At 53.6% G+C, this 27,581-nt stretch overlaps 8 protein-coding genes across 8 annotated transcripts; 2 read left to right on the top strand and 6 right to left on the bottom strand.

The window, feature by feature from the left end:
• Positions 1 to 249: 249 nt before the first annotated feature.
• On the bottom strand, positions 250 to 2,020 carry J4E92_007114 (uncharacterized protein; the record flags this gene model as incomplete). The annotated part of the gene is made up of 4 exons (XM_051498477.1): positions 250 to 373; positions 1,120 to 1,362; positions 1,419 to 1,869; positions 1,918 to 2,020. 4 exons carry the CDS (start codon positions 2,018 to 2,020, stop codon positions 250 to 252), a joined length of 921 nt encoding a protein of 306 aa, XP_051351411.1.
• Positions 2,021 to 6,392: 4,372 nt separating this feature from the next.
• Positions 6,393 to 7,241, top strand: J4E92_007115 (uncharacterized protein; the record flags this gene model as incomplete). The annotated part of the gene is made up of 1 exon (XM_051498478.1): positions 6,393 to 7,241. One exon carries the CDS (start codon positions 6,393 to 6,395, stop codon positions 7,239 to 7,241), a length of 849 nt encoding a protein of 282 aa, XP_051351412.1.
• A 2,640-nt stretch (positions 7,242 to 9,881) lies between these two features.
• On the bottom strand, positions 9,882 to 11,783 carry J4E92_007116 (uncharacterized protein; the record flags this gene model as incomplete). Its single annotated transcript, XM_051498479.1, has 1 exon — positions 9,882 to 11,783. One exon carries the CDS (start codon positions 11,781 to 11,783, stop codon positions 9,882 to 9,884), a length of 1,902 nt encoding a protein of 633 aa, XP_051351413.1.
• A 956-nt stretch (positions 11,784 to 12,739) lies between these two features.
• Positions 12,740 to 13,768, top strand: J4E92_007117 (uncharacterized protein; the record flags this gene model as incomplete). The annotated part of the gene is made up of 1 exon (XM_051498480.1): positions 12,740 to 13,768. The coding sequence occupies one exon, from the start codon at positions 12,740 to 12,742 to the stop codon at positions 13,766 to 13,768; it is 1,029 nt and encodes a 342-aa protein (XP_051351414.1).
• Positions 13,769 to 14,635: 867 nt separating this feature from the next.
• Positions 14,636 to 15,990, bottom strand: J4E92_007118 (uncharacterized protein; the record flags this gene model as incomplete). Its single annotated transcript, XM_051498481.1, has 4 exons — positions 14,636 to 14,983; positions 15,037 to 15,585; positions 15,648 to 15,869; positions 15,934 to 15,990. The coding sequence occupies 4 exons, from the start codon at positions 15,988 to 15,990 to the stop codon at positions 14,636 to 14,638; spliced, it is 1,176 nt and encodes a 391-aa protein (XP_051351415.1).
• Positions 15,991 to 16,558: 568 nt separating this feature from the next.
• J4E92_007119 (uncharacterized protein) lies at positions 16,559 to 17,870 on the bottom strand (the record flags this gene model as incomplete). Its single annotated transcript, XM_051498482.1, has 2 exons — positions 16,559 to 17,342; positions 17,395 to 17,870. The coding sequence occupies 2 exons, from the start codon at positions 17,868 to 17,870 to the stop codon at positions 16,559 to 16,561; spliced, it is 1,260 nt and encodes a 419-aa protein (XP_051351416.1).
• Positions 17,871 to 21,675: 3,805 nt separating this feature from the next.
• Positions 21,676 to 22,766, bottom strand: J4E92_007120 (uncharacterized protein; the record flags this gene model as incomplete). The annotated part of the gene is made up of 3 exons (XM_051498483.1): positions 21,676 to 22,110; positions 22,167 to 22,505; positions 22,560 to 22,766. The coding sequence occupies 3 exons, from the start codon at positions 22,764 to 22,766 to the stop codon at positions 21,676 to 21,678; spliced, it is 981 nt and encodes a 326-aa protein (XP_051351417.1).
• Positions 22,767 to 25,596: 2,830 nt separating this feature from the next.
• J4E92_007121 (uncharacterized protein) lies at positions 25,597 to 26,765 on the bottom strand (the record flags this gene model as incomplete). The annotated part of the gene is made up of 3 exons (XM_051498484.1): positions 25,597 to 25,907; positions 25,967 to 26,455; positions 26,513 to 26,765. 3 exons carry the CDS (start codon positions 26,763 to 26,765, stop codon positions 25,597 to 25,599), a joined length of 1,053 nt encoding a protein of 350 aa, XP_051351418.1.
• Between the last annotated feature and the right edge of the window lie 816 nt (positions 26,766 to 27,581).

Below are 27,581 nucleotides of genomic sequence, written 5' to 3' on the forward strand. Positions count from 1 at the left end.
TGTCGCAATCACGTGCCACATGGGCAGGATACGGCGGCTCTCCGCGATCGTTGCTGTCCATTCCAATTTCATCAAAAGGCCCACGCCGAACCAATCACGACAAATTGCCCGAATTTATATGGATGATGTGGAGATCAACAAAGGGACGAGTACCTAGGTAGGAGACCAGTGCGAAGGGAATATCATGACGTCGTTATCTAATAGCTGAGCTAGGATCAGGCGCGAAAGACCACCGAAAACATATGCTCTTCACCGACTACCTTTCAACCAATGTGCCTTCTCCCATGAAAGCGCGGATACAACCTTTTCCTCCTCCTCAGCCACGAAATCAAGCTCCTCGGGTTCTTCAATGTGGTCGTATGCTCCCCATGACCTAGGGAGGAGGGGTCTATCCGGGTCGTAGTCATCTCCGAGACAGCGGAGGGACTTCTAGACTCTTCTACCCACTCCTTGCTCTTATCACGAACCTGCGCAGTCTCTTGGAGGAGCCCCTGTTGTTCTACGACGTTCCGCGAAAGACAGCTCACGAGCGTTTCAACATCTTCCAAGGTACTCATGGCCCCCAGGGTCACCCTGACTATCCCAAAAGGCACTCCGTCCACAACATCGGCCTCCGTATTGCATCGAAGACCTGCGTCGAACGCACCCCGTATCCATCCAGCCTCTACACCCAGCGCACATGCCATACCTGCAGGATTGCACACGTTGCCCGTGCGAACGTGGATCCTACTCGCCCTGAGGAACGATCCAACGTGCCACGGGCCGATGTATGCGCCATTGCTTCTCTGTATGTTGAAAGCTATCGTCGGCCCTTGTTTTTGCGAATCTTGATAGTGAGAGTCTATCGACTTGTATACTTGGCATACTGGTGCACCATTGTAGTGCATCATGCTCGTCAAACGATCGTGAAGGATGCTAGCAAGCCACCTAGCGTGTGTCGAGACTTGTTCAAGCCCGCCGAACAACGCGCGATGAGTCGTTATAGCACACTTCAGAGCAAGAATATTCCGGAAAGCGATCGTCCCGTCCTCTAACCGTGCATGGAGGCTAGAGTCCTTGCGGGCTACCCATGATTCTCCAAGGCAAGTTGTCATCTCTGTCGTGCCACCGCCGAAGTACTTCCGGTGATCGAACACATGGCCAGCCGCCTTCCGGACGATCAGAGCACCGAGATCCGGGAACCCAAAGATCTTGTAGAAGGATAAGGAGATGAAGTCGGGGGCGAAGAGATGGTTGCTCAAGTCAATTGGGGTCGTGGATACTAGGGCTGCTACGTCAAGCAGAGAGTAAGAGTTCGGATGATGCAACGACAAGCGTAGCTTGCCTGTCCAATCCAGCGGAAGTCGCTCGCCGTTCATGTTCCTGCGGATGATAACGTCAGTGTCTACTCTTCTTCCATCAAGTGCAAGGCCACCTACGACTGCGCTGGATAAGCAAACAACAATGGTCTCTCCGCAAGAGGACCTTTGAAGGCAAATTCGTTCGCTCCCGCGAGCCAGTATTCTGTCTCCTCATTGGATGCGAAACAGTGGCTACGATTGGCCAGCTCTCGGACACCAACCAGACTTGTATGGCTGTTACGATGATAACAGTAATCGAATCCTTTCTCGTATCCAGAGAACCCTTCTGTCACCAATTTGATGGCACCGGTGGCATTAGCGGTGAAGACGACATCAAAGTGAACGGGGTCGGCGTTGAACATCTTCAAGACAGCAAGCCGGGTTTGCTCTACCATGACGGCAGTCACACTCGGATTGGATGAATCAGAGTGAGGATTGGCGAGGAGAGTGCTTTGCATCTCTTCGCAGAAGGACTTGAGTAAAGACTTGGGTGCGAGCGTCGTGCCGCCATGATCGAGGTACGTCAGATCTAGGTGCCGTCAGTGACATGCGCAAGATGTATTGTGTCTGAGCATACCTTCAAGCATTGGGTACTCGATCTTCCGCATATGACTGATGCGATCATTGTAAGCACGTCGCTCACTGTTTTCGTCCCAGTGCTTATTATCGTTGGCAATCATGGGTCGTGGCCCGGCACGTTGGAAGCACTTCATCTTTTCGCAAAGATGTCAAGCGTGTCAGATATGTGGAGAAGCTTTGAGACCGATCAATGCAGGAGAACAAAGGGATTGACTGTCTCAGATCGGGGTAAGCATGGACTATAACTACACACCCTTCTCCAGGCCGCGAAGACGACCGCATGCGTTCTGTCTGATCATACCCTTTCTCGGCCCCGTTCCCTAATCGCTAGTCTTGCAGATTACACAGGAAGTTACATCAACCTGCAAGAGTGCGGCACGCCTCGACGGGGCGTAAGTTCAACAGAGGTCGATAGTCTGGACACTGGACTCAATGCGCCATGACGAAGGAACATCCCTTGTCGCAAGCGACTCCGCTCACTACGTCCAATGCAAAGCAATCAATCAACCACATCTACACATATTGGCTCTAGATAGCAGACGGCTGCATCACAGGAATCGGGCATCGTGGTCAGTCTTGCCTAATTCTGACTCTCCGGTCCAGAGTGAGTAAGATCGTTGCGTCTGGAAGAGGCGGAGCAAATCAGAACTACATAAATATCTAGAGTCGATCCTATCACAGTGACATATGCCATTGCGGCCTTCATGACTGTGCTTACTGCCCGACGGGCGTAGATTCGATGGTGGTCAGCACAGCCGATACTTCGCCGCCCAGTAAACCCATTTCCAGTCACCTTTATGGGAAGACATGACGATGATAGTAGAAGTATCATGTGCTGGACTCGGAGTTGTAAATCTTCGCTTGTGAAAGCGCGCTTCAAATCACATCACATCGACACCGTCTATGATTCGCCATAGGTTCGACCCTCTCCGTCCGCGGAGTGCAGAATTCATCTTCGCACTGTGATTTGATGCTTTTCCAGATCTTCTCGTTCAGGCACATGCAGTTCGCTGTCAATCAAGTAAGCCCTTCGTCCCCACGACTCGCACACGGCGCCATCATTACAATCGCGCAGCTAGTGCTGTACTCGGCACTCGTGGCACATGCAGTTCGCTTTGAATCGAGCAAGCCCTTGGACTCACAACTCGAACGCAACGCTATCATCCCAATTGCAGTCAGTCCCGAGTACGGCAGTTGCGAGGTGAACAGATCGAGCGGCCCGCGGCAACTACCACCGCTCCGCGTAGATTCTCTGTGGCTGCGGAGAGTTGCTCCTTGCGCAAGGGCTCCTGACGTTTGCAGCGATCTTTGACAACTCACTCTTTGTTCACAGTTTTTGGTCTCCCTAGTCTTGGGAAGTTACCGAAACCGTTCTAGCTGATGTCATCGAGCCATTCTTGAGAGGATGCGACCGGCGGTGAGAGTTCTCACCCTGATCTTGAGTTTTCGCTGGTGCCTACGCAATTCGGGGTCATGAAACGGCGCTGTTGAGTTTGGCACACCACATAATCACACGTAGGGGCCTGACTACCGTCCAAATCACAGCGGCGCAGTCCTCAATATATATATAACCAAGGTTACTCGCGAACACACTTCAGAATCGAGTGCGGAGCCCCCAAAGACAGTGGCGCAGTGAGATTTCCCTTCAAACTTATGGGCCATAAGCAGGCTATCGATCCCTGAAGAACGAACCACCAGCCCGGTCGCATTCGCGTACTGTCCCGTCCAATTACCAAGTGCGATGAGCAATGCCAGCCCACTGGGTCAGCGGTATTGCAAACGCCATTCGCAATAGCTTCCCGTCGCGTTGGGGCCAGCCCCGGCGGCGCGCCTAATGCCGACACACTGCCCTCAGACCTCCGGAGCCGTGCATGTACCAACATCGCAAAAGTTTGCAAACAGCATCACCTAGTGACGGATACGTAATTCAGACGACATCCTTCTTACGCATCGGCTCCATCCTTTGGAAGGATGATGGTGTCGAGAGATAGGCGTGCATGAGTGGGGCTAGAACTACGCCTCACCTGGGCATCTAGCCGCTCATCCGCTCCAGGGCTATCTCGATGCAGCGCAAAGCCGTTTTTTGGTCTCGAGCCATACCTCTTCTTTCCTCTGTTTACTTAGATTGCGGCATAGTCGCGGCATACACCAAGAATGCGGCCCGCACTTTGACTAACTGTTGGTTGTGTTGATTGGTGTTCGCTAGAGCTAGCTGAGAAGAGCGAGACCTCTAAACCAATGTTGGAACAGGTGTTCGTATCGACCGATCAGTTCGGTGGCTTCTGCAGCATAGACAACTCCAACCGGCGGGTGTATCTTACCTAGGCAGCGCTCAGATCTTGGAATATGTCCCTTCTACACATGTCTCGGTAACCGCTGCTGCGCCGGCTAGCTGGATTTGTGGTAACAGGCGATACCAAGCCGTGCTGAGATCCATCATGTGTCCAGCCCGTCGCGCCGGCCTAGATGGTCTTCTTGATCAGTGGGCGACCGTTCGGCGTGAGGGCTGCGCTGAGATGGCATACATATGCACAGTGGCTTAGCATGTCCACACAGTGGCCGGATATTGGCACTCTACAGAGGTATGAACGGCGCTTAGGCAAAGACGGCGCTATCCACGCGCGCGAGCTGTTACATAACTCCGTTAGCCCACACCCACTTCGTAGATGCTGCAAAGTTGTTTGGGGGCTGAATGCCATAGCTGTCACAACAGCATCGCACGATTGGCCAGGTATCGATGTAAGCTGGACTAAGCTGTGTGGCTGTCTAATACCGCTCGGGACGCAAGCATTTAAAGATGAGGACGCGTCGAGTGTTTTTAGTCGCTGTTGCAGAACCGCCGCATGAAGCTATCGCTGAACGCGGACCCGCCCCTCCACTCCAAGGTGGCTGACCTCATGTAGGAAGGCTCCAACATGCCAGTGACATGTGGTGGGGGCGTCGAAGGGGTACCCTTCATATTGGGGCCAGTTCTCGGTCAGCGGTTGATTGATAAAGGCAGTCTGTCTCTGCTACAGTTTAGAACTTGATGCTGCTTTCGAGTTACTCACGAACTCCTACTACACGCAGAATGTCAGTGGCGCATCGAGCGCTCTGGATCGTTACTATCCTGCATGTTTATCCTTGGACTCAATACAGCCTTCCTAGGCTGAATTGGCCCCTCACCATGGTAAGTCAACCAAGTGTACCCCTAAAGCAACTTCATAAGACGGCTTCACGCTGTCCATGTTAACGAAGGTGATACTGATGGTGCCTACAGTCTGCCTTGCACTCCGCCACGATTTCCAGTGTATCCGTCCCGTAGCGCGATCCCAATGTCGAGACGAGGATCAATGGAGCGGGCCCTGTCGCAGGTCCAATCACGACGGCTCAGCGAGAAGGGCAACGTCTACAACACGTTATACAGAACAACAATGGGACACATAGGACTACCACGCAGCCTCGTGCTACTGCTGCTGGCTAGATGGTACCTAGGTATGGTCACCCTCACACCCAGACCTCATCATTGACCTCCTCTTTTCTCCTGGATGATGTTGCCACCCCTTAAGCTAGTGGGTGACGGAGCCTATCGTATCGCGCCAAGGGAGGACCTCACTGAAGCCGACCGAAGCGGTTACTCACCGCTTCGTCGAAAAACCAACGGAGTTTTGCTGTCTCCGACGCACGTTCAAGGAGTTCATGGATCGGTTCAGAAACGATGTCACAATCTTGCGACGTGCGATCCAGACCAAGGCTCCATTGCAAGAAAAAAGGTCTCGTCTTTGGCGGTGATAGTGCTGTCGAGCGGTGCTATCGGGTCGCATCGACAAGGTCGCTGGGGCAGGGCGGAGCGGAGCGGTTGAAACTTTGTGTAGATGCGTTTCAGATGAATTGCTGAAGGGTCCTCCCGCGCACCGCCTCCTTGTGAGTGTTGTTGTTCCTTCGGCGATTCGCCGTCGCATGCCTGGCCGCCGTGGACATCACCACCACTACTATTACATACTGGCGCAAGACACACCCATCGTCTTCGGCTATCACATATCCTCGACTCAGAGATCTGGTATTGTCGTTTTGGCTGACGACCGGATTTCTAGTAAGAAGATTTTCCGCAGCCAGGTCCTCCAACAACCCCTGCACCCACTAGTGTTTGCCAGACGACAGTTGTACAACACCCTCCTTTTTCCATCCAGACCCATCTCGGTGCATCATCCTCATCGCTGCAAACAGTTTCCTGGATCCGATCTCTTTCCAAACTGCGTGCATCCACCACCAGCCCGCCTACACGACCTTTCAGAAGACAACCTTTCGACCAGAAAATCTAAGGCGCCGCCCTCGATCCAGAGAAAACGAGTCTTTGGCCTGTCATCGCCACGAACCAGGCTTGGCCTAGGCACTGTCATGGCGTATCCAGATCTTTCTGATTCGGAAAGAAGACCAAGGTAACCGCAACACCTAACATCGGGTGATAGCGCTGATCGTCCCCGGAGCAACAGCATGAGTGACACCACCAACTCCGATCAGGACTGGACCGGGAGTGGTAGCAGCTACGTGCACGTTGAGCGCAGCGATGTCGAAAGCTACCAGGACAGTCTCTATGCTGGTCAGTTCGGCTACTCGGAATCTTCAGCTTCCTGGGACAACCTCCAATCCGGATCCAGCCACCAGAATGTTGATGCCCGGGATGCTGCCGGTGGTCAACACACGGACTGCACTCGGGGGTTCGAGCCAGGCTACCGTCTCAGTCCCTACCAGACATCGACCATGTACGCCGGGCCCAGCGACTACAACCCACATACTCAGTATGCTGCGCCAATTGGACCTCCCTCTCAGGGATTGGCGTTTACACCAAACCCTGGGCCGTATGGCACGCAGCCCCTCTACAACTTACAAGATGACATTAGGCAAACCTATCATGCGCTTACTCAAGATGACAATACGATGTCTCCTTACAGGGCAGCATTCGGACAAGTGCCAGATGGCCGGTGGTCCGCAGTCTACCAACAAGCTGAACGTCGGCAACATCTGGACCAACAAGTGAATCATTTGATGGACGTGCTCGATCCAGCTGGGGTTCAAGCTATTGCAAGGAGCAACGGCTACACATCCGATACAAGCTCAATGACGTTTGACGATGTCGGCGATCAAGATTGGGGAGAAGCCAGCGTAGCCACTATTCGCCCAGGAAACGGTCAGCAAAACGCTCCAGTCGATTATTCAAACGGCTCGCAATACCCACATCCCCTCGCAAATCAAGCCGGGTTTCCGATGCCTCCAAACCGAGCAGTAGCAAAGCCCGCGCGACAGACAAGTCTTGCAATACGGATTCATCCTTGCATGGCGTGAGTCTCACTAGTCTACTGACCCTAAGTTACGTCAGTACTGATGTTAGTAGTTCAATTCGCAACGACAGCCACGAAGCAGTACCTCCAACTGTATCCGCAGTACCCATCTCCTCCAACCCCACACCACCAGATGTCATCCAGTGTTCTTTTTGCTCCAATGAATACACAGGGCGCTGGCGAAAGACTAATCGTGACCGACACGAGCGGAACAAGCACCGCGGCGAATCTAGGGAGTCAACCTGCCACGTCTGTGACCAGACGTTCCAGAGGTCCGATGCCAGGCTCAAGCACCAGCGACGCCGACACCCCGAGCTTTTCCAAAGTGGCCAGTAATTCGACAACACCTGGCTGGCAAAGGCGGAGCCGACATTGCTGCTGTCCTCAGTCCAGATGAAGACAGTTGCCACTGCCACCATGATCGTGCATGGTCCGTGTCGTATCCCCGGTTCGGCTTCCTGCCTACATTGCGCGTCGCTCGCACTTGCGTACACACCTGGGTCGTCTCTTCTCTTTGTCTTTTACTTACTATATAGTCTTTCCCATTTCCTTGTCTTAGGACGCATTTGGCGAGTGTACCCCCAGCATCAAGCCTTCGTAGGAGACCACGCATCCGCTCGCCAACTGCTTCTCCAAAAATAACTTTTAACGCATGTTGTATCAATCATGTTTTCTTTTCTGATGCCAATGATCGTTCCGTGTTTCGGTCTCGACCGAGAGACATGTCTAGGATAATTGGGTACGACGTTGTGATGCGGTACGATAGTCGGATCGTGTACGCGACGATTGAACGAAAGCATCGGATCGGGCGTGTCGGCTATTCCCTTTGTTAGGCGTTTGGAGTCTGACATACGTCTCGATCGGTTTACGAGGTAACGAGTGCATAAGCGTTACGACGGGTGATGGGATAGAAGGCTCGACAGGGCCGGGCAAAAAATGGTCGATTGTTGTCGCAATGTTACAGACACCGGTATAGCGGTTGGAGAGGCGTAATGAACACCTTATCTACGATGGCTTCGTGTCAAAACGTCTCGCGGTGATATTGGCGGTGTGTGAGGGCGATGCAGAAAGAGATGTGAAGTGGGAATATCTGCTGTGCTGTGAGAGAAGACGGTCTAGTTCGGGGAAGCCATGGTGCTTCCCCGTCGCGCTAATTCGACTAGGTGTAGTGCAATTGTGAGGCTTCAGGGGAGAGAGGACCGATCGAACGCCTTCGACTTGGATCTCCTACACCATCAGCCGTGTTAGCTGCATGTTATCTAGCCAATACGTATTTCTTTTCTGCTCCACGGACGACGTCTGACGCCTCAACGATTCCACCTACCCACTCAAGCAGCGGCCAGCGAGTCTGCATATGTAGTTACGCAACGAGAACGGTATTGTGATCGGTCAAGGCGAGAGTCCTGCGGTCGTGTGAGCTCTGTTCATGCGTCGTGTCTCAGAGTGTGAAGGGTACGAAACTCAAAGGAGATTGATGCTCGATGTAGGAGCGACCGCCGCTGGTACCTAGGTAGCTTGGCGAGACCGTTTACGAATCCCAACGACAGCGTTCGGAACAACTGAATTCAATTCGCAAATTCAGTAATACAAACCCTATCTAAGAAAAGAACGTGGCCTGTTATTCGCTGCATGACAGAGTATCCGATGCACGATAATGCAGCTACCTAGGTATGCAATCAACTCTGCGTCAATACGACCTCAGCATCACACATGATGGCCTTAACCTATCGCTTTATGTACTCATTGGCTAGCAGCATATATATTGGACACGACGGTAGCCACAACGGACCCTCTCTTGCTCAAGATGTGCACGAACTGACCGCTCATACGATCCGGCATGGATGTCAATTCCGTACCTAGGCGGAATCCAAGTCCGCCAAACATGTGTACCGTGGACTGTAAACCTACCAAATACTCTCCTCAATATTCGTCGAAGCAATCACCCACCTATCAAGTCAACATCCTTCTAAAGTTGCAGGCTGGACGAAGTAGGTTGAGTGTGTATGGCCAGGAATCGCCCAATGGGGTCCTACTTGAACAGCGCACACCCTGAATATACGTGCACGTATTGCGCCTGCTCTCAAAAGCGGACGTATCAAGCCTGATAGTCCGCCAAATACTTCATCGAGGCAAACTTCTCAGCTGTCGGCCAAAGCGACACGGATTCTCTTGCTGTGGCGATGACACGCCACACTCCACTCACCATTTCCATCAATGGTTAGTGATGGACACAGAAGATGTTGCCCAGCAATTTCGACCAGTTACATCCGACGATCCCGTTGTAGTTGTAGATTCCTCGACGATGGTTGAGGTCAGTGGCATGTTCGTAGTGCCAAGAAATGATCAGGAGCCGCGGGCTTGCTCAACCCACTCCTGTCTTATTACCATCCACGCGACGATGCCGGCACTGCAGCAAAGCTCAGCCAACGACGCGCTCCTGCCGTTGGATCCTCAAATCTAATTTTCAAGAGAGACACGGGCTTTATCGAGTTGGCCTTCTGTGTATGCAACGCCATATTGCGACCCCCGCGGCTGTACTTATCACATGGACACATTGAGAGCCAAAGGTGCGCATACGACAATTGTACAACATACTAATAAGCTACCTGGCAGTTTCTATCTACGATGCCGAGATAATGCCACATCACGATACCTCGAAGCCCTCAATGTCGCCCTTCGCATCGTATTCGCGGATCATCTGCTCGTACATGGCCATCCCTCCTCCATGAAGCACCCTCCGCATCGCCTGCCGCCGATGCTCGGGGTCGCCACCAGCCATGCGCATCGTGGCGCCTTCATGATTGAAGTAGCCCGGCGTACAGGCTAGCACGACAGAGTACCACAGCGCCCGCCTCTCAACGTCGTCCGTCCACGCATCCTCTGCCTGCTTAGTTGGCTCGATGACCATCTGAGTAGGATCCGAAGCCTTTCGCGCAGCCTCCTTCAATATACTGGCGATATGTGTGGACTCGAGGTCGAAGACCGCGGTGAGGTTGGGCGAGCCTGGCCCACCACCGAGACCGGGATACAGCAAATTGGGGAAGCCGTTTGTAGCGATGCCGTGTATCGTCGCAAAGTCGGCAGAGCCATATTTGTCTTTGAGACGGCGGCCGTTACGGCCTACAATGGGTATGCCGAAGAGTTCGGCAGGGGCTGCGTTCGCACCCGTCGCCAGCAGGAATCCTGTGGCAAGAATGAGCACGTCCAGCTCATACTCGACTCCATTGGCGACGAGGCCTCGTGGTGTGCACCGCTCCACGCCTTTACCATCTGTGTCTACAAGCGTGACGTTGGGCTGGTTGAACGCGGCAAAGTACCCATCCTGGAAGGTTGGTCGTTTGCACCACATGGGATACCACGGCTGTAGCCGCTCTGCCGTGGCTTGGTCCTTCGTGACGCTGTTTCGCACATGCTCTCGTGCCTGTTCTGCCAGTGGCACATCCATCTCGTAGAGCGAGCGAGCGTGCTCTTCTACATTCTGAGGTGTGACGAAACGTGGCCCTCCAATGAAGCCAGCAAATCCGCGCGCATACTGCGTCCAGCCATCGGCGACAAGATCTGGATGGTTCTCTGAATGCTTCTCCCCATCGAAGAAGGTGTCAAAGTTGAGCCGGCGAGCGCGTTGCCAGCCAGGTCCCGTTGCCACGTTTTGTGCCCATGTGCTCTCATCCGTTGTCTGTTGGCGGCGGGGTACACAGTATGATGGTGTGCGCTGGAAGGCATACGTATGGCCGGCCCATTTCGCTACCTGTGGTATCACCTGCACCGCCGTCGCACCCGTGCCAATAACGCCGACGCGCTTGCCTTGTAGTTTCGAAAGCGTGGGGTCGGTCGGCGAGCCACCGGTGCAGCTAAAGTCCCAGCGCGCGGTGTGGAAGACGGGAATGTTGGCGCGCAACTCCTCGAAACCGTCGAGCTTAGGCATCCTGGGCTCCGTAAATATGGTACTGGCTGGAACGATGAACTGCGTCAAGATGGTCATCTCCTCGCCATTGCCGTGCTCCCTACGCATGCGGACCACCCAGCGCCGCTTAGTTTCGTCCCATGTCGCGCCGAGCACCCGTGTTGAGAACTGCCCACGCAGTCCAAAGTGCGATGCCACACGTTCGCAGTGTTGACGGATCTCATCGCCTGACGCGTACTTGTGTTTGGGCTTGTAGCCTGTTTCCTCGAGGAAAGGCATATAGATGTAGCTCTCTACATCGCATTGTAAACCTGGGTATCGGTTCCAGTACCATGTCCCACCAAAGCCCCCCGCGACGTCTACCAGGTAGATGCCCTTCGCCGAGAAGCCCGCTTCTACCAATCGTCCTGCAGCTAGCAGACCTGCGTGGCCGGCACCGATGATGAGGAACTGGATGTTGTCGCCGTCCTTGAGTGGACCCGCGTCCTGTTGCTGCCCTTTGTCAACCCATGGGTCATCTGCGAGCGGGGCTTCTGCTTCGCTGTGTAGAGTCGTGTACTGCTGGAAACCATCGGCTCGCAGTCGCTTGTCGCGTTCCTGCGCGTATCGAGCTTGGAGGTTGGCAACGTCGGGTACAGCCATTGGAGTTACTGTTCGTGCCCTCTACAAATGAAAGTTATGCACAAGAAGTTTGAAGTGGGAACGAGCGCTTTGCACCAAAGTACACAGTTTTATGTCAATCGCCAAGTTAAGTGTTTTATTGCACCGGTGCGCTGCAGTTCCAACGCGCTGCTACTTCTTCTCCCGTAGCCGCTCCTTCACCCGAGCCGGCTCGAGCCGATGAAGTATGAAGGGAAAGTAATCTTGCCATGATATCGTGTTCAAGTGGTGTCGGGCCCCGACTTTACGAAAATTATCCGAGTTTCGAGTTGGTGTGGGGACATGGGTTGAATCGACGGTGGATTTTGACGCTATACCCAGGTGGTCCTGTTTGGGGACGAGCCCTCCTCCACGCAATGCCCCACGAAGCTGACCACCCCAATGGTGTCATGGAACCTGATGACGATCTAGATGCCTTTACAGAACCCTGCAGCCTTTGCCTCACGAAGGATCAACATCTTCGGAAGCAAGAAAGTGGCTAGCGTTCGGCCCCAGACAGGAGAATCTCCTTAGGAAAGCCTCCTTACATCCGGATCCATACGTCACGGCGTGTAGGGGCGCTCCGAGGACGAGTAAGAGTTTAGATGTCAGCTCAATCAGCGTCCGCTTCACAGGTAGGTGAAGCGAATCGTGCAGCAGAGATACGAAGTGTCTTTGGCTACTCTCTGTGCTCCATACTTCCACGATAAATGTACCGATAGACCCGCAAACTCTCCGATAAGCCTTGCAAAACAAGTTGGGTAGGTGGTGTATGGAAAACGCGGCCAATATGATTGGGCAGCACAAGTCAGAGAGCCTGACAGCGTGCAAAAACTCTACAGCTTAAGAACTGCGTTGCTGTCGAGGTGGTGAAACTTCTAGAGGCCACTCGTTCTGAGTCTTGTCTTCTGCATTACTTTCTTTCGAGACCTGCGCATCGTAGTTGAGCTACAAGCAACATGTCGACCCAGCAAACGCAAACTCAGACCCTCGTGGAGACCGCACCTCCCAGACTGACGGTCATCGGGTCACGATCCAAAGATGTCCCACGAAAGACTTCCTTACGCCCATACCTCGAGCTCACGCGGTTCACCAAGCCCGCTGGACTGTTGGGCGCCGCCTTCCCCTACTTCATCGGCTTCCTCTACTCGGTCAACTTACACAACCCAACAGCCCTCGGCCCAGCCGATTGGGCCAAGCTGAGCGGCATCTTCATGCTCGATGTCCTGATCCTCCGTAGCTTCGGCTGCGCCTGGAACGACACAGTCGACCAAGACCTTGACCGGCAAGTCGAGCGCTGCAAGAAGAGGCCGCTCGCCCGCGGTGCCATCACCACGCCAGAAGCGCTCGCCACAACCCTTTTCCTCGTCGCATCGCGCCATGTCCTGATCAACGCTACCTTACCCGCCCGCGCGAGTGAACACGCCGTTTGGATCACCTTCCTCGCCCTCGTCTACCCCTTCATGAAGCGCTTCAGCAACTTCCCACAACTCTGCCTGGGCGGTGGTGTGGGCTGGGCCGTCTACTTGGTCGATGCCGCTGTCGTTGATGGACCATACCCAGCAAGCTCGGCAAACAAGCTCAATGTGGAGGATCGCAGCAAGGCTCTCCTCGCCATGTGGGCCTGCCAGTCCCTTTTCAACATCACCTACGATACTGTCTACGCTTTCCAGGACATCAGAGATGACCTGAACGCAGGGGTGGGATCGCTGGCTATAGCCGTGCGCCACTACCCCAAGGTGTTCCTGCTGTCCATCGCGAGCGCGATGGCTGCCTTCTTGTGGGCAACCGTGACCTGTGGTGGTCTGATGCGCGGTCCGTTCATGGCTAGCGCCGCTGTGTCTTCCTTTGCTGCCTTTTTCATGTTGGCTCGGCTCGATGTGTGGAACCCAGCCAGGTGTAAGGACTTTTTCGTCTACAGCCAGTGGTGGGTCAGTGGGGTCTTGGTGACTGGTCTGATCGGCGAGCTGGTGATGGCGAGGATGTGAGTATGCGACGGCTAGCTGCTTGCAGCTCCCGCAATGCGTTCAACACCCGTATGAAGAAGTGCTCTCGAAACAGAGACTTCGCGAACATAACGAACTTACGAATCTGGTATTCGATGACATGAAGGATTTCTGGTCAGAATGTGGAAAGGATGAAATTTCGTAACAGGATATGTGCTTTTAAGTGATCGATAGCTTCTGTATATAGAGAAGAATGTACTTTGATCCAAACGATCGAATTCAAGGGCTCAACAACTTCCATTGAATACCTAGGTAGCGTATGATAAGTGATGCGACTTATGGACCAAGCAGCAAAATGCTGACTATCACCGCCGTCCCTAGATACACATCGCTCCAAGATACACAACCGCAGTCAGTCACAGAGAGCGTGACGAATGGTCATTGTTGTTGATCGGGGAGGTCGCTGTGGGCGCTGAGAGCTGATGGAGACGGAACAGAGTTAGCGCCTTGGCGTCGGAACGCGCGCCACGGGCCGTCAACGTGGCTGGCGTCTGGCAGGAACGTGGGAAGTACCCATCACTCCTTCCCAGCGCGACGGGCGTGACACGCGCGATCAAGGATGTACTCGACCTCGGGAGAATGACGAAACCTCCCACTATAGCGCCGTTCGGACCGCAAACATGCATCACCCAACGCATACCCTGGCCAGCAACAAGGCCCTCGATCGGACCGCGTCGGACGCGACGAACCATTCGGCGGAATAGTAGTTACGATGTGAGGATTGAGACAAATAATCATGACGTACTCGTTGGAAGTCATCACACTGGGCATTGGGAGAAGAGACGCGATCAACGATGCTTGAAGAACCTCTTGGTTTGAGCAACTACGTATGGGCGCCACAGGCTCTATCTAAAGCTCTGGAATCGGCACAGGTCCAGCGGGCGGCTTACCGCCAGGCAACCAACCTTGGTGCACCGTCCTGACACCCCAACTTGCCGGGTAATCAATCTTTGTGTGGAAGAGACCGTAGTTCTGGAAGAGAAGCAGGTCCTGCTCTTCCTCGGGTCCGACCCAGATGTGCTCAGGCTTGATCATCCGCCCTTGGAAGCTGTCCAAGAACTTCCTCACCTCGCCCAAGTCGTCGATGACCTTTGGCGTGTCGTTCGGGCCCTTGCGAATGAATAACCGGCGGGCGAGGTTGTGCTGGCACTGGAACGACTTCTTGCCGGTGACGGGGTTGACCCATACCAGCGGGAGCTACAACGGTGTTAGCACCAGATCCCTTGAGTCTGTTGTAAAAGTGGACATACCTTCTTCTGCCACTCCTTGCTTCCCTCCTCGTGGGCCTCCACCTCCTCGTCTGGCAACTCCCTGCCCTCGCTCGCTACACCCAGACCATTTGGTGCACCGCGGCAGCCCTTGATCTTCTCGTATGGCCAGTACATGTACTCCACCCAGCTGTGGTCGGCCATCTGCTTCTCCTCGTCGCTCAGAGACTCATACAGCTGCTCGACGTCTACAAACGCCGTGCGTCCTGGCTTGACTTCCATGCTCTGACCCGAGCCGTCGGCCCATTCCACCGTCTGTGTCGCCTTGCCTTCTGTAGGGAACTTGATGGGTCGGAGCATGGTGAAGGTCGGGGGATCGTATTTCCAGTAGGTGCCGTCCACGTGCCACCAGTGGAAGCGAGTCTTTCCTGCCTCGAAGTCTTCGTCCGCAAGCGGCTTGCAGTAGTATTGGTTGAAGTTGGTAGCGCCCATGTTTAGGCCTGGCTTGCCGTAGCGCGGGTCGTCTTGGGGGCCTTTGCCGATGAAGACAAAGGCGCCCGCGTCAGGGACTTCGACATAGTTGATCGCGGCCTGAGCATTCATCAGCGCTCCGTCGTACTTTGCAGTGTCGGAAGTTCTGTCGCCGGACTTACCACTATACCATCCTTGGGGTAGAACGCGCGAGCGAAGGTGGTGTTGTCTATCTTGCAAGAGTCCGGGTCGAGCTTTTGTAGCAGCTCCCAGCCACGCTTCGGTTCGAGGTCATGTTGGCCTTTGATGATGAGAAGCTTGTGCTCCCAGGTGGCTTTCTGCAGCTGTGCTACCGTCTCGTCCGTGAACTTGTTCAGGTCGAGACCAGTGACGACGGCTCCAAACTAAGAGGAATGATATGAGCGACTGAAAGCAAGAAGAGTGCTCATGCATGGATTCAACTCGTACCTTGCAAGTCTTTCCCGAAGGATGGACCAATGGCTCAATCTTGAAGTTGCTTGACATGGTGGCAATGGCGAACGATGGGTGTATGAGATGAGTTTTGCGCGCACGATATCGCGACTGCAGTTGTACAATGACCAAAAGTATGGGGCGCTTGTTAGCTTACATACAAGCTGCATGTCAGTGTGCAAAGCCCCATGTCTAGACCGCGAGAGTGTCGCGATTCGCGGACCAATTTGGCAAGTCGGAATCCGGGGTAAACCAAAATCCACCGAATATCGCAGCTCGCGCGCTGCGGTGGTTTGAGTAACGTCTCTTTGACCTCACATAATCGCCACAGGTTGAGATGGAATACGAGCTAACCTGCCGATGATCGAAAATGCAAGCAACTATTGCTCATGGTCACTGCCCAGATGGCCTTTGCCGGCGTGCAGTTTCGGAAAGACGTTCCGGCTATCGGAACAGTTTTGGGAAGAGCTTATCGATACGGAGATGTCTTGGCGAAGAAGCACCGAAATTCTCATTACCTAGGTAGGCATCCCGGCCTGACCAGGTCCACACCAAGGGGCGACATTGCATACAACCGTTCTCGTGCCAATGAACACCAACCAAAGATCGCTAAAAGATACATTCACAACTTCTCATGCACCGCTGTTCGAGCCCCGACTACCTGAACGCCATCTCCCTGCATGCTGTACGGCACAAACATCTTCCGTTCCAGCCCAACTTCCTTCAAAATACGATCCCACTTAGCCAATGACCTCTCTTGTGCCCCATAATTGGCCATCATCAGCAAATCAAACGATGCGCCGTACCAGTGCGCGCCCTCATCCTGGATGACAAGCTCGTCCAGCAAGATGACTGAGTCAGGAGCAAGAGCGTCCTTGAGTTGAGAAAGGATGTTGTAGCAGGCCTGATCAGGCCAGTCATGCAGGATGTTGCGTAGGTAATAGACGCAAGCTTCTTTGACTGGCTGCGGCTGTGTGAAGTCATGGTGGACAACCTTCAGTCCCTCAATACTCTTTGCAGAATCGATGGCCGCCGCGTGCGTGTCTTGCAGCACAACACGTCCCTGCAGCTGGGGAAATCTCCTCAACACCTCCCTAGCCTGGTGTCCGTATCCGCCACCGACGTCTACGAAGAGAGTTCGGTGATTATCTCCCGTAGTGGAGCCGTGCACGTACTTCTCGAGCGGAAACACGTCGAGCCAGCTCTTCTGCCCCACTCGCTGAAACGACATGTACTCGTTGAAGGCTTGTTGATGACGGGGTCGCTGCGATAGCCACTCAAAGAAGTGCAGGTCCGTGTTCTTGCCCAAGTTGAACGGAAGATGCTTGTTGTCCAGCGGTTGCTTGTAGCCATTGTCCGCCATCCACTTTGGTATCGCATTGTACGTTGCGATATTCCTCTCCGTTCTGCAAAGTAAATTGGTTACAAGCCTCAGAATCAAGGTCCAGTGGTACTCACACATGGAAGATCACGGATTCAAGCCCTGACATGGCTAGGTATCGCGTGATGTTCGTGGCCCGGTACGTCTCCACTCCGACTTGCTCCACCATCCACTGCGTTGCTGCATATCGTAGCACTCGCACTAGCAGTGCCTCCTCAGCGCCCAACTCGACAGCCAATTGACTCACGCTCATCGCCGTACCCTGCCGCGCAGCAAGGAGTCTCCACAGCCCCAGATCGATGCCCACTTGCACCATGTTGGGTGGCAGTGCGCAAAAGATCAGACGCTGCATAGTGTCCCATGGTTGCTCGAGCTTGAGAGAGGCCATCCTGGCAGCTTCGAGAAATCGAAGTCGCTTTCCCTCGTCTTTGTAAAGAGAGGCGGGGATGTGACCGGCGGCCAGAGTCTCGAGAGCATCAAGGATGTTGTCGGCTTCGACATTTTCGTCATAAGGTGCATCTGAAGGTTCAGACAGAAACGGAATGGCAGACATGGTCGTAAACTCTTCACTGATGAATTGGTGTAGAGGTCGTTGATGATGAGATACAAGACTCTGCGACCAGGAACTATGAAGTTATACGTACTTTGACAGCACAGACACATCTCGACATTGCCTGTGCTTCTTCGGTACATTGTGAATCATTGAGAGTCGTTCGTATCATCGGTGGCCGAGATCGTCGTACCGGGGGAGTGGTAACGTGGTTTAGTAGTGACGACCGTTTGAAGATCTGGACTCGAAAACACCGCGCTATCTGTTGTCGTTTGGCTGATAGTAACCCCCGAAAGAGAAAACAAACCGAGCCATCGACCTATCGAGGACTATCTTGTGTCTCGTCCACGAAAACTGTGAAGCAATCAAGGCTTATCGTGCCTATGCATACGTGTTTAGGCAACCTGAACTTCACAATGAGCAAGAGTAGTGTACGTGCACGGGAGATGGCGTCACGTTGGGCAGAACAGGATGCAATAGCAGTGTTGATTTCATGGAAGATGGCACGAACGCCACAAAACGCAATCGCTTGATGAACTATCGACAACTAAAAGAGATCCCGTCATTGTAGCCTGCCCAGTCATAGGCCAATGACTCCTATACTCCCTGCGCCAGTCTTTACCCATTACATCTGTAGCTTTACAGTCTCCACCCTTTCCGCCACCTTCGTCGCAAACTCCCCCGCAACATCCGCACACAGTGCCAGAAGAGGATTCTTCACCGCCGCCGCCTCCCCATCGACTAGTAAACCCGACAATAAGGCATCCCTTAGGCGTTCCAGGACCCGCTGGGCCTCCAACACTCGCTTCACTAGTAGCACCCGCACTACGGCCCGCCGGTCGGCGCCCCTGATCGGCAGTGTTCCGCAGCGTAGCGGCTCGTGCTCCTCGTCTATCACTGAAGTCCCACCCGTTGTACTTGATGACGATAACGATGAAGACGGTGGTGAAGATGCGCCACTGTCGCAACTTGGTGAAGATGCCAGCGTCGGTGTCCAGAGGGAAGTGCCGCCCAGTTTGAGCGAAACAAGTGCTCGGTCGATAGCCTCACAGATGACGAGTGCAGTCGAAGGGCGCGTCGAACATGCGTTCGGGCATGCCATCGTGTTGCAACAGCAGGTTATGAGCATTCTCGAGGTGGAGAGCGCGGCTGAGGTGGAGGCGATGGGTGAGGAGGAGGGCGAATACGAGGATGTAGATAGGTGATCGAGGAGGGTGGGCACGCAGTTGCATGACTTAGGCGAAAGAGAGATGTCGTCTGAGGGTTGCGGGAATTGTGGGTGTGTTTGCTGCTGCGGAGGGACCACGTAGCCGCAGTTATCGAAGCCTTTGCTACTTGTGGTCGGCATTGGCGTGTTCGCATATTGCTGATCCGGATGATAGCATGGCTGATGACCGTCTGGGGTCAGCAAACCAAAGTACGGTAGCCCTTCGGCAAGAAGCATGGTCGAAGGATCGGACTGGTGTTGTTCATGCTCTCGTTGCTGCTGCTCCCATGGCGCTCCACAGAACCCCATGTCGAGAAGCTCGGGAGCAATGTGGAAATCGGGAGACATTGGGTAATAGCAATTGGCTGATTGCTTGGGTGTGCCACATTGCGAACCGATGAAATCTGGCAGACCTTGCAGGAAATCGTCGTCTGAATGTCGATATGGCGAGAATTCCATCCGATCGGGGCTCGATAAGTCCGTAGATTGCGCCATGCCGGGAATGGTGGATGCGCTGGAGTCGGAGCTGGAACTGGAGCTGGAGCAGTTCTCTGAGGTGGATGCCAGGCTGAATGGAGCAAATGGCGACACCTCACCTGAGGTCGGAATGGTAATGCCGGTCTCCGTCATGGGCGTCAGATACCCTTTCTGGCTCGCAGTTGCGCTGGTAGTGATGCCGGTGGAGCTCTTGCTGTTGTTGCGAGTGCGCGGTCGCCCAGCTCGTCGCGCCGGGCTATAGACGCACTCTATGCCTTTCTTCGCACATCTGCGACATTTCGGCCGCTCTTGATCACATCGGATCTTGGAGTGTTGACAGCTATCACAGGCAAGGCGGTACTTGGTGGGTTTTGGCGCTGGCGCGCTGCTCTTGGCGCTGGAATCGTTGTCTTGCATACTTTATTCAACGTTGACGCTTGTTTCGGTAGCCAGAAGGCGATAGCGATGTTGCGATACATATACCGGCCATACTATCAGACCAGAGTATCCTGGGTGGGGCCGCTAAGAGCTGTTGATCTGGAGGGACTTCGGATCGGTTTCAGCTGATAACACGTACGCGCTGAGACTACCTCGAACTGCCTTGGTACTGTGATGGTATGCAAAAGCTTTGTGTGTGTGGATACACCTTTCAGGTAAGATCTCGCGATCTGGGGTGACTTCGGATAGACCCTAAGCGTTACTACCTTACGTGAACTAAGCATCCCAATCGGCTTAGCTGCAACAGACCCTTGCCAGTGGCCCACATCCGACATACACTCCAGGGCTCGCCTGCTTCTTTACATAGTAAGTAAGACGGGCTCTCACTTCCGGCTTATACATAGGCCTTTTGGGTCGTACCATAGTACTGGTATTGTAAGAACATGGCGAGAGCTGATCGTGGTTACACTAAAGCACGGCTCGGAACGATGCATGTCATACATGTCAGCGCGAAAAACGGTGTAGCCTCCAACGTCCTCGGGATATGTGTCATTTGCGTCCAAATCAATGCATATCATATGCCTGGGATATGGTATGGCTCGAGGCGATGCATGCAACAGTGTCGCTCGGCTCATCACCGGAGGTGCAGCATGCATCCAGATCGGGTACCGATTCTCCACTACCCTGGCGCCTTTGTTGACGACCAAAAGACTGCTGCGGAGTTCAACAGAGCAACGTCGTCGTATGAAAAGTCATCATACATCCCACGTTACCTAACACTATCGAAATTGACGCACTCTCAAGGCCCGTACCGCTAGATTGCGCTCGTGCTTCGTTCCTTCAACTTGGCAGCACCGCGTGGAGACTTGCGAACGGGGAAGGTGTTCTGAGAAGGGCCTTGTTCGGTTGCATCAAGAGCTTCTCAGAGATAAGATATACAATAGCCAAAGCCTCATAGAGTTCGGGCCGAAGTTTCGGTACGTTGAGCCAATTGGGTGCACGAGCAGGCTCTCGTGGAGACTGGCGGGCGAAGGGGACATATACAAAGGGCCGTTTTCGGCTGCACCCACAGCCTCGTCGTTCATACCAGCGCATACACACAGGGGCCCGATGTTTGACTCGCATGTTCAGGGAACGTGAACCTGCTTTGGATGCTGATGATTTTCCGAGGACCCGCTCGTTGCGTGGGTAGTGGAGACTTATTGTTTTAAGAGGCGAAGGCGCCCTGATCAACCCATTCGAAACGGACCGGTTCAACTCTTCTCGCACCTTCGATCGCAGGGCTTCAAACTGTTGGTCTTCTTGACTTAATCACGTGAAGTATTCGTCAAGGAAAGGATATTCGGGATGTGGATGGAGACATCGTCTATCACTACGACAGTAAGATTTGGCGTCTTACTCAGTGAACGAGAACAGCCGACTCGAAATGACTACGGTTTGTGTATTTGCTGTGTTGCTTCACTTTCCGGATAACCTTGGAGGTAATGCACATAGAAGACGTTTATGCTGACCCTTGATCTGGCTGGCCCTCACTTCATACTTAGGCCGCTGTCGTAAAGATTGGACTTATGTAAACCGCGAAATACTCACACTTTCTGCAATTACATTCACCACGCAAGTAGATGCTTGCCAAACATAGACTGGGTGAACACAAGAGTGGTTAAAGGCTTGAAATACAAGTACTGTTCAGCCCAAGAATGGTTTTACCGCCTCAAGAGCTTGCTTGAAGTTGGAAACCTCATCGGGCGATATACCCAACTGCTCCTTAGTAATGAAAAGACCCTGTTCCTTAACGTGCCCAAACCAGTCCGTCACTGCTTCACCAAACACAACACCTGTGACAGCCTCTTCTCCGGCTAGGCCAAACAAACTACCGATAACTTCTGGCTTGCACTCCACGTATACGCCTTTCTTGCCTGAGACCTCTTCCCACTGCGAGAGCGCCTCTCCAAGGGACAGAACCTCGGTGCAGACACCGGCGTATTTACCATGCGTCAACTTGGGGTTCGCCAAGATTTGGCGCGCCCAAACACCTGGGTCTTTGGCCATGTCACCGGCCATGGGGTAAACGGTGGATGGAGTTGACGGGACCATCCAAACGTATTTCCCCAGCGCACTGGCCTAACGGACATTTGTTAGTCATGTTAACAAGCCGTATGTTAAAGATGGTCACTTACCACTGGCTGTGGCTTCAACATGGGGAAGAAAGCAAAATTGGACGGATAGAAGCCAAACATGAGAAAGGTGGTCTTAGCCGCCAGCTCTGGCATGTTCTTCCGGATGTGATCGTCGACCTTGGCTTTGTAGTCGAAGTGAGGGACAGGGAATTTGCCTTTGGTGATTTCGTCTGCCGCAGGTAGTGTGCTCCAAATGTAATGCTCCAATGTCTTTACTTCAGCGGCCAATCTCGCGAGCATGATGCCATCGCGCTTCTCGATCTCACCGGCCTCAGACTGACTGGCGCCTTTGAAGAAAGGTTCCCACCACTGAGTCACGGCGAAGATGGCTTGCGCGCCCTTCCTCCATGTCAGTTCTTGGTCAAGACATCAGCGAAGACAAGGAAGACTCACTGTGAAGGCTTTCCTAATAGACTCTTCATCGTCGTAACTTCCTTGAACGACCTCCATGCCCTCCGCAGCAAGCTTCTGGGCCTTCTCTCCGCTCGGATTCCTGGTCACTGCGCGGATCTGCCAGTCACCAGACTTGAGCAACCCGCGAGCGATGGAGCCACCTTGGTTGCCAGTCGCACCGGTGATAACAGCTAGTTTCTTTGCCATAGCTGCTAAGTGATGTTGTGTTCTCTGGAATGTGGCTGGAAAGGAGAATGAAAGAGGTTATGGAGCTCAATCCCGTGCAAAGTCTGTACGTTCCAGGATAAAACCTTCAAGTTGCACGGAGAGTATATGCCTATGGACAGAAACGACACCTCTTGAACGCACGCGAACTGCCGAAGACACAAGATCCGGCTTCAGCATACTATGCCATTCTCGGTGTTTGAGAAGGCCGGCCGAAGTAGTGTAGTGCCATCTTTGATCGATTCGATCCAGCGATTGAGCCTTCGGCGAGTAACGAAAACATTGGCATGGTACGCGATCGCAACTGCCGGTGGTGGACTATCGGGTGTGTACTCGCTGTTCAGGTACTCAAAATATCCCGCAGTGGGCTCGGCCCGAAGTTCCACAAATGCTCCGAGCCACGACACGCAACCGGCCACTGTGGGTCTTCGTGCATCACCGATGAGGGTCGCTCTCCCATGCTGTCCGCACGTGGATTGTAGACTAGAGATACTGTACTCGCGGTATTTCCCAGATTGCGAGTACAAAGTTAAGCCTACCTAGGTAAAGCAGCACCCTGGGTGAAGTATGCATGGATATAAGGCAGAAACGATGACGTCTACAAGATAGCTGTGTGAGTTGATATGTTGGTGATCGTGGTTCATAGCTCGTACCACATCGAACATATGCCCCGGCTACCACAGTAGAGTAAGCAAAATGCGCCGACTTTTCGGTCTCTTCGGTTATCCGAGTCCAGATGGGGTCCCATGGCATCTATTATTACAGTAGCTAGACTGCTTTCAATGAATCAATCGTCGTTTGCTTCTCATTATCCTCTGCTTTCAGTCAGTAGATACCTCATCAGTCACAATGTCGAGAACCGCCAGTACCTTGCTTTGCCGCGCTGCGCCAGCGCTCCGTCTCGCCGCACTGCAACCAGCTCGTTCACCATGCCTGCGCCGAGGATATGCTCAAGAGACACCGTTCCCGAAGCCACAGAAACTGAAGGGCGTCCTCAAGCCTTTGAAGCAATTCTTAGTTACGCCTACAGTGGGCACCGAGTTCCCAGAGGCGAATCTCGTTCAGATGCTGAACGCACCCAACTCGGATGAGCTTCTCAGAGACCTCGCCATCACGAGTAAGCGCGCAAACTGCTACCTTCGAGAAGACAGAGCTGACGAATGTGTTCTCTCTAGTCGCGCGACGTGGAGTCGTCTTCTTCCGCAACCAGAACGACATGACCAACGATCTCCAGAAGCAGCTCATCCAACGTATGGGTGAGCTAGTGGGAAAGCCGAAGGAGTCGACCCTGCACATACACCCCGTACTCAACCCCAACACCCCGATGGGTGGCAACGACCTGCACATCAGCACCATCAACTCCCGTCAGCGAATCATGGCCCACGGCAAGGCCGTGCCTCGTGACCTGGGAAACGTAAGACAGGCGCTTGAGTCGTGGCACAGCGACATCCAGTCCGAACAAGTGCCTTCCGACTACACATGCTTGAGACTTGTGGAGCTGCCGACTTGTGGAGGAGACACATTGTGGGCATCTGGCTATGAGGTCTATGACCGCATTAGCGAGCCCATGCGCAAGATGCTCGAAGGCAAAACTGCCAACTACACCGCACCATGTAAGTCTGCCAGCTGCTAGCGAACTTCGTGCCTTCTGACAAGTCTCTCCGCAGTCTTCGAACGGATCATCAAGAACTCGAAGCTCCAGGTCTACACAGAGGCGCGTGGCCACCCTGAAAACACCGGCAACCCTCTGAAGGCCGTTCACCCGGTCATCCGCACAAACCCCGTCACTGGATGGAAGAGTGTCTTCTCCATTGGTGCATACGTACGTCTAGCTCCAGCATCCAAGCCATACATCCACTAACTAGACGACAGCCCGAGTCTATCAACGGCCTGACTCAGCCAGAGAGCGACATGATCCTGAACTGGCTGATGGACATGGTACTCCGCAACCACGATCTGCAGTGCCGCTTCAGGTGGCAAGGTCCAAACGACATGGCCATCTGGGACAACCGCAGCATGGTACACAACGCGACCATGGACTACGACGACCACGGCAACCGCTTCGGATACCGCGTCTGCGGTATTGGAGAGAAGCCCTACTTCGACCCCAACAGCAAGTCGATGCGCGAGGCGTTGGCGGAGGAGGCGAAGGAGGAGTCTTCATAAGCGAATGATGTTTTCGGATAGTAATTCTGGTGGGAACGGCGTTTTGTTTTGTTAGTGTACGAAGGAAAAGCGGTGGGGTTCCATCCTTGTATGAAGTAATCTGATCTCTTTTGTTTCTTGTCCGAATCTGTTGTCTACTTCGTGCAAATTTGGTTGTTTCTGTTGCCATCAGATCTGCCCTGTCCTAGTGGCTATTGCAAGGCCGCCAGTTGATAGGACGTTTGCCGCTCAATCTGCGACACCGCTGAAGTGACAGGAGAAGAGGCAGGTCCTGCCACCTGTGGGGGCCGCCGCTGGAAGCTCGGAGTTCACGGCACGTGCGCGGTGGTAGCCAATAAGAGCGTAGGGCCCCGCTTGGAGATTTCGGCCCGAGTGGGTCAGGGGACGACTCCAAGTGCGAGAGCCTCATCGATCGCTCGTCATCGCACAATACTGTATCGTGAGTACCTAGGTACCTGGGTATCTACAACACCTTCTTTCTGCCCGGAGCAACCCCGGATCTAACGTCATTATCTTATCATCGCATAGCACACGTGCAAGTACTCATGAGGATAAGAAGGCACTCGGTAAGATCCGTTGCTTCGCCTTCTTCATCTGGCATTCAAGTGCGAACTGCAGTACACTATTCCATTATCGTCCGCTAAAGCTACGAAGAAGCACTGATACGTGTCTTCACACTATCAGTAATTGTCTCCTCCAGCCCCATGAATCCCGGCCGGCCAAGTTCCTTCAACAGTGCTTCCGCCCTAGCTCGCGGTCCGATCTCCGCCAAAGGGAAATCTAGACCCTCGAGCTTGTCTCGCGGCTTGTAACCTGGGACAGCTTTTGCGAAAATGTCAAAGAACTCGTTGATTGAGTAAGACGAAGCGTAAGCAAAGATGCGTTCATCGTTGACGGCTGGGTTGATCAAGCCGGCAACATGGAGACGAGCGACGTCCTGGACGTGGACATAGTAGACTGCGCTAGTGTTAGCTGTTGTTTGCGCTGCACATTTGGAAAGAGCAGGGGTTACATACAACGCTGTACATGCTTGATGGAGTCAGTATCGCCGTCCAAGATCTGGAGCGGGATACGCGCTGTAGACGGAAAGCCCTGGTGGGCCACGTCTAGCGGACTACCGTAGATAGTGCAAGGCAGCACTGCGTTGGCAGAGAAGTGCGGCTTGTTGTTCTTGATCCACTCCCAGAATGCCTGTTCGGCCGCGACCTTGGAAGCAAAGTACGCGATCATGAACTTATGCATCGGTGGAAGCGAATCTGGAATGTTCTTAGACAAGGCCAGCGTCTGCTCGTCATACTCATCCGCAGACACTGTGTCAGTCCCTCGGTATGCTTGCAGCGAGCGGACCGCAGCTGAAGACGACGTCAGCACGAAGCGCTTCACACTGGGCTCTTTGGCTGCGGCTTCCAAACAGCCCAGAGTTCCGGCCACGGTGGTTCGGAGCAATTCGTCTGGTGTGACACCCATGTCCCGTACTGAGGCAACGTGCACAATTCCGGAGACACCTGGACGGTAAGACTTGTCAGTGATGAAACGGTATTGTGTTTAGGCGGTGGGAATACCTGACACCGCGTCGTCGAACGCGCCAGGCTCTCTCATGTCCTTGACAGTCACGAGTTCAAACTTGTTGTCGCCATACTGTTGCGAGAAACGATCTGCGAGCCATTGGTGCTTGCTGGCGTCGCGGACTGTGCCTCGCACCTTGTAGCCTTGCTGGAGAAGCTGGTCTGTGACATGAGCGCCAACAAAACCGTTGGCCCCTGTTACAAGGACGGTGGAGCCTGCGGCAATTGCGGGACTGTCGTAAGGAGCCATGTTGGGTGAATGCAGTACGAGGGTGTTGTAAGATTCTCAGCTCTGAGATCAAGTCTGCGAAAGGTTTGGATGATGGGGTGATGGGGTGATGGGGTGACGGGGTGGTGAAAATAATCAACTCTTCTACGTTGTTTGTACTTCCGAACACAGTCAGCCCGGTACCATCCAAGATCTTCGGCGCATTATTGGTGTTGAGCGTTTGAATGATGCTATACCTTATCGAGTTGTCGATATAGTACCGCTACCTGAGGATAAGCACTGTATCTTACTGGGCTGACGGGTACCCACCCCCTCGGGATCTTGACTCAGAACACACCGAGCTCGCTAGGTGACATCCGACACCCGACAGTGACAGGGCTCCCATGCGAAGGTGACGCCATAAGATGTAACTCTCACGAAGATACTCCCACGAATGAGAGAAATCGCAAGTATAATATACTGTAACTCTCACGACTATACCGTCAGGACTGTTTCCACGATACTCGAACGACCAAACAAAGATGCATCGCGTTGACTGTGGATGTGCTTTTCTCGCTCTGCGAACGCTCGCGCGCGTTGAGGAATACACCACTTCGTCGCAAGTACCACTCGAAACCGCATTTCAAGTCACCTCCGAGGCAGAACGACCATGTCTCGCAGTACTGAGCTGCGAACGATGTCGCCAACAACGACTCCCACTCACTGCCGTCACCATTTTGTGCGCTCATCTGGTCGACTGGCTGTGTCGATTATGGCACCTTCATGAAGAGGCTGTCGCAGAAGCATCCACGGATTCCAGCAACGGCAATACCACGACTACAAGTACACCCCCGCCCA

Source organism: Alternaria infectoria (genome assembly GCF_024043175.1).
Source record: "Alternaria infectoria strain BMP 0036 chromosome Unknown scaffold_11, whole genome shotgun sequence".
NCBI lineage: Eukaryota > Fungi > Ascomycota > Dothideomycetes > Pleosporales > Pleosporaceae > Alternaria > Alternaria infectoria.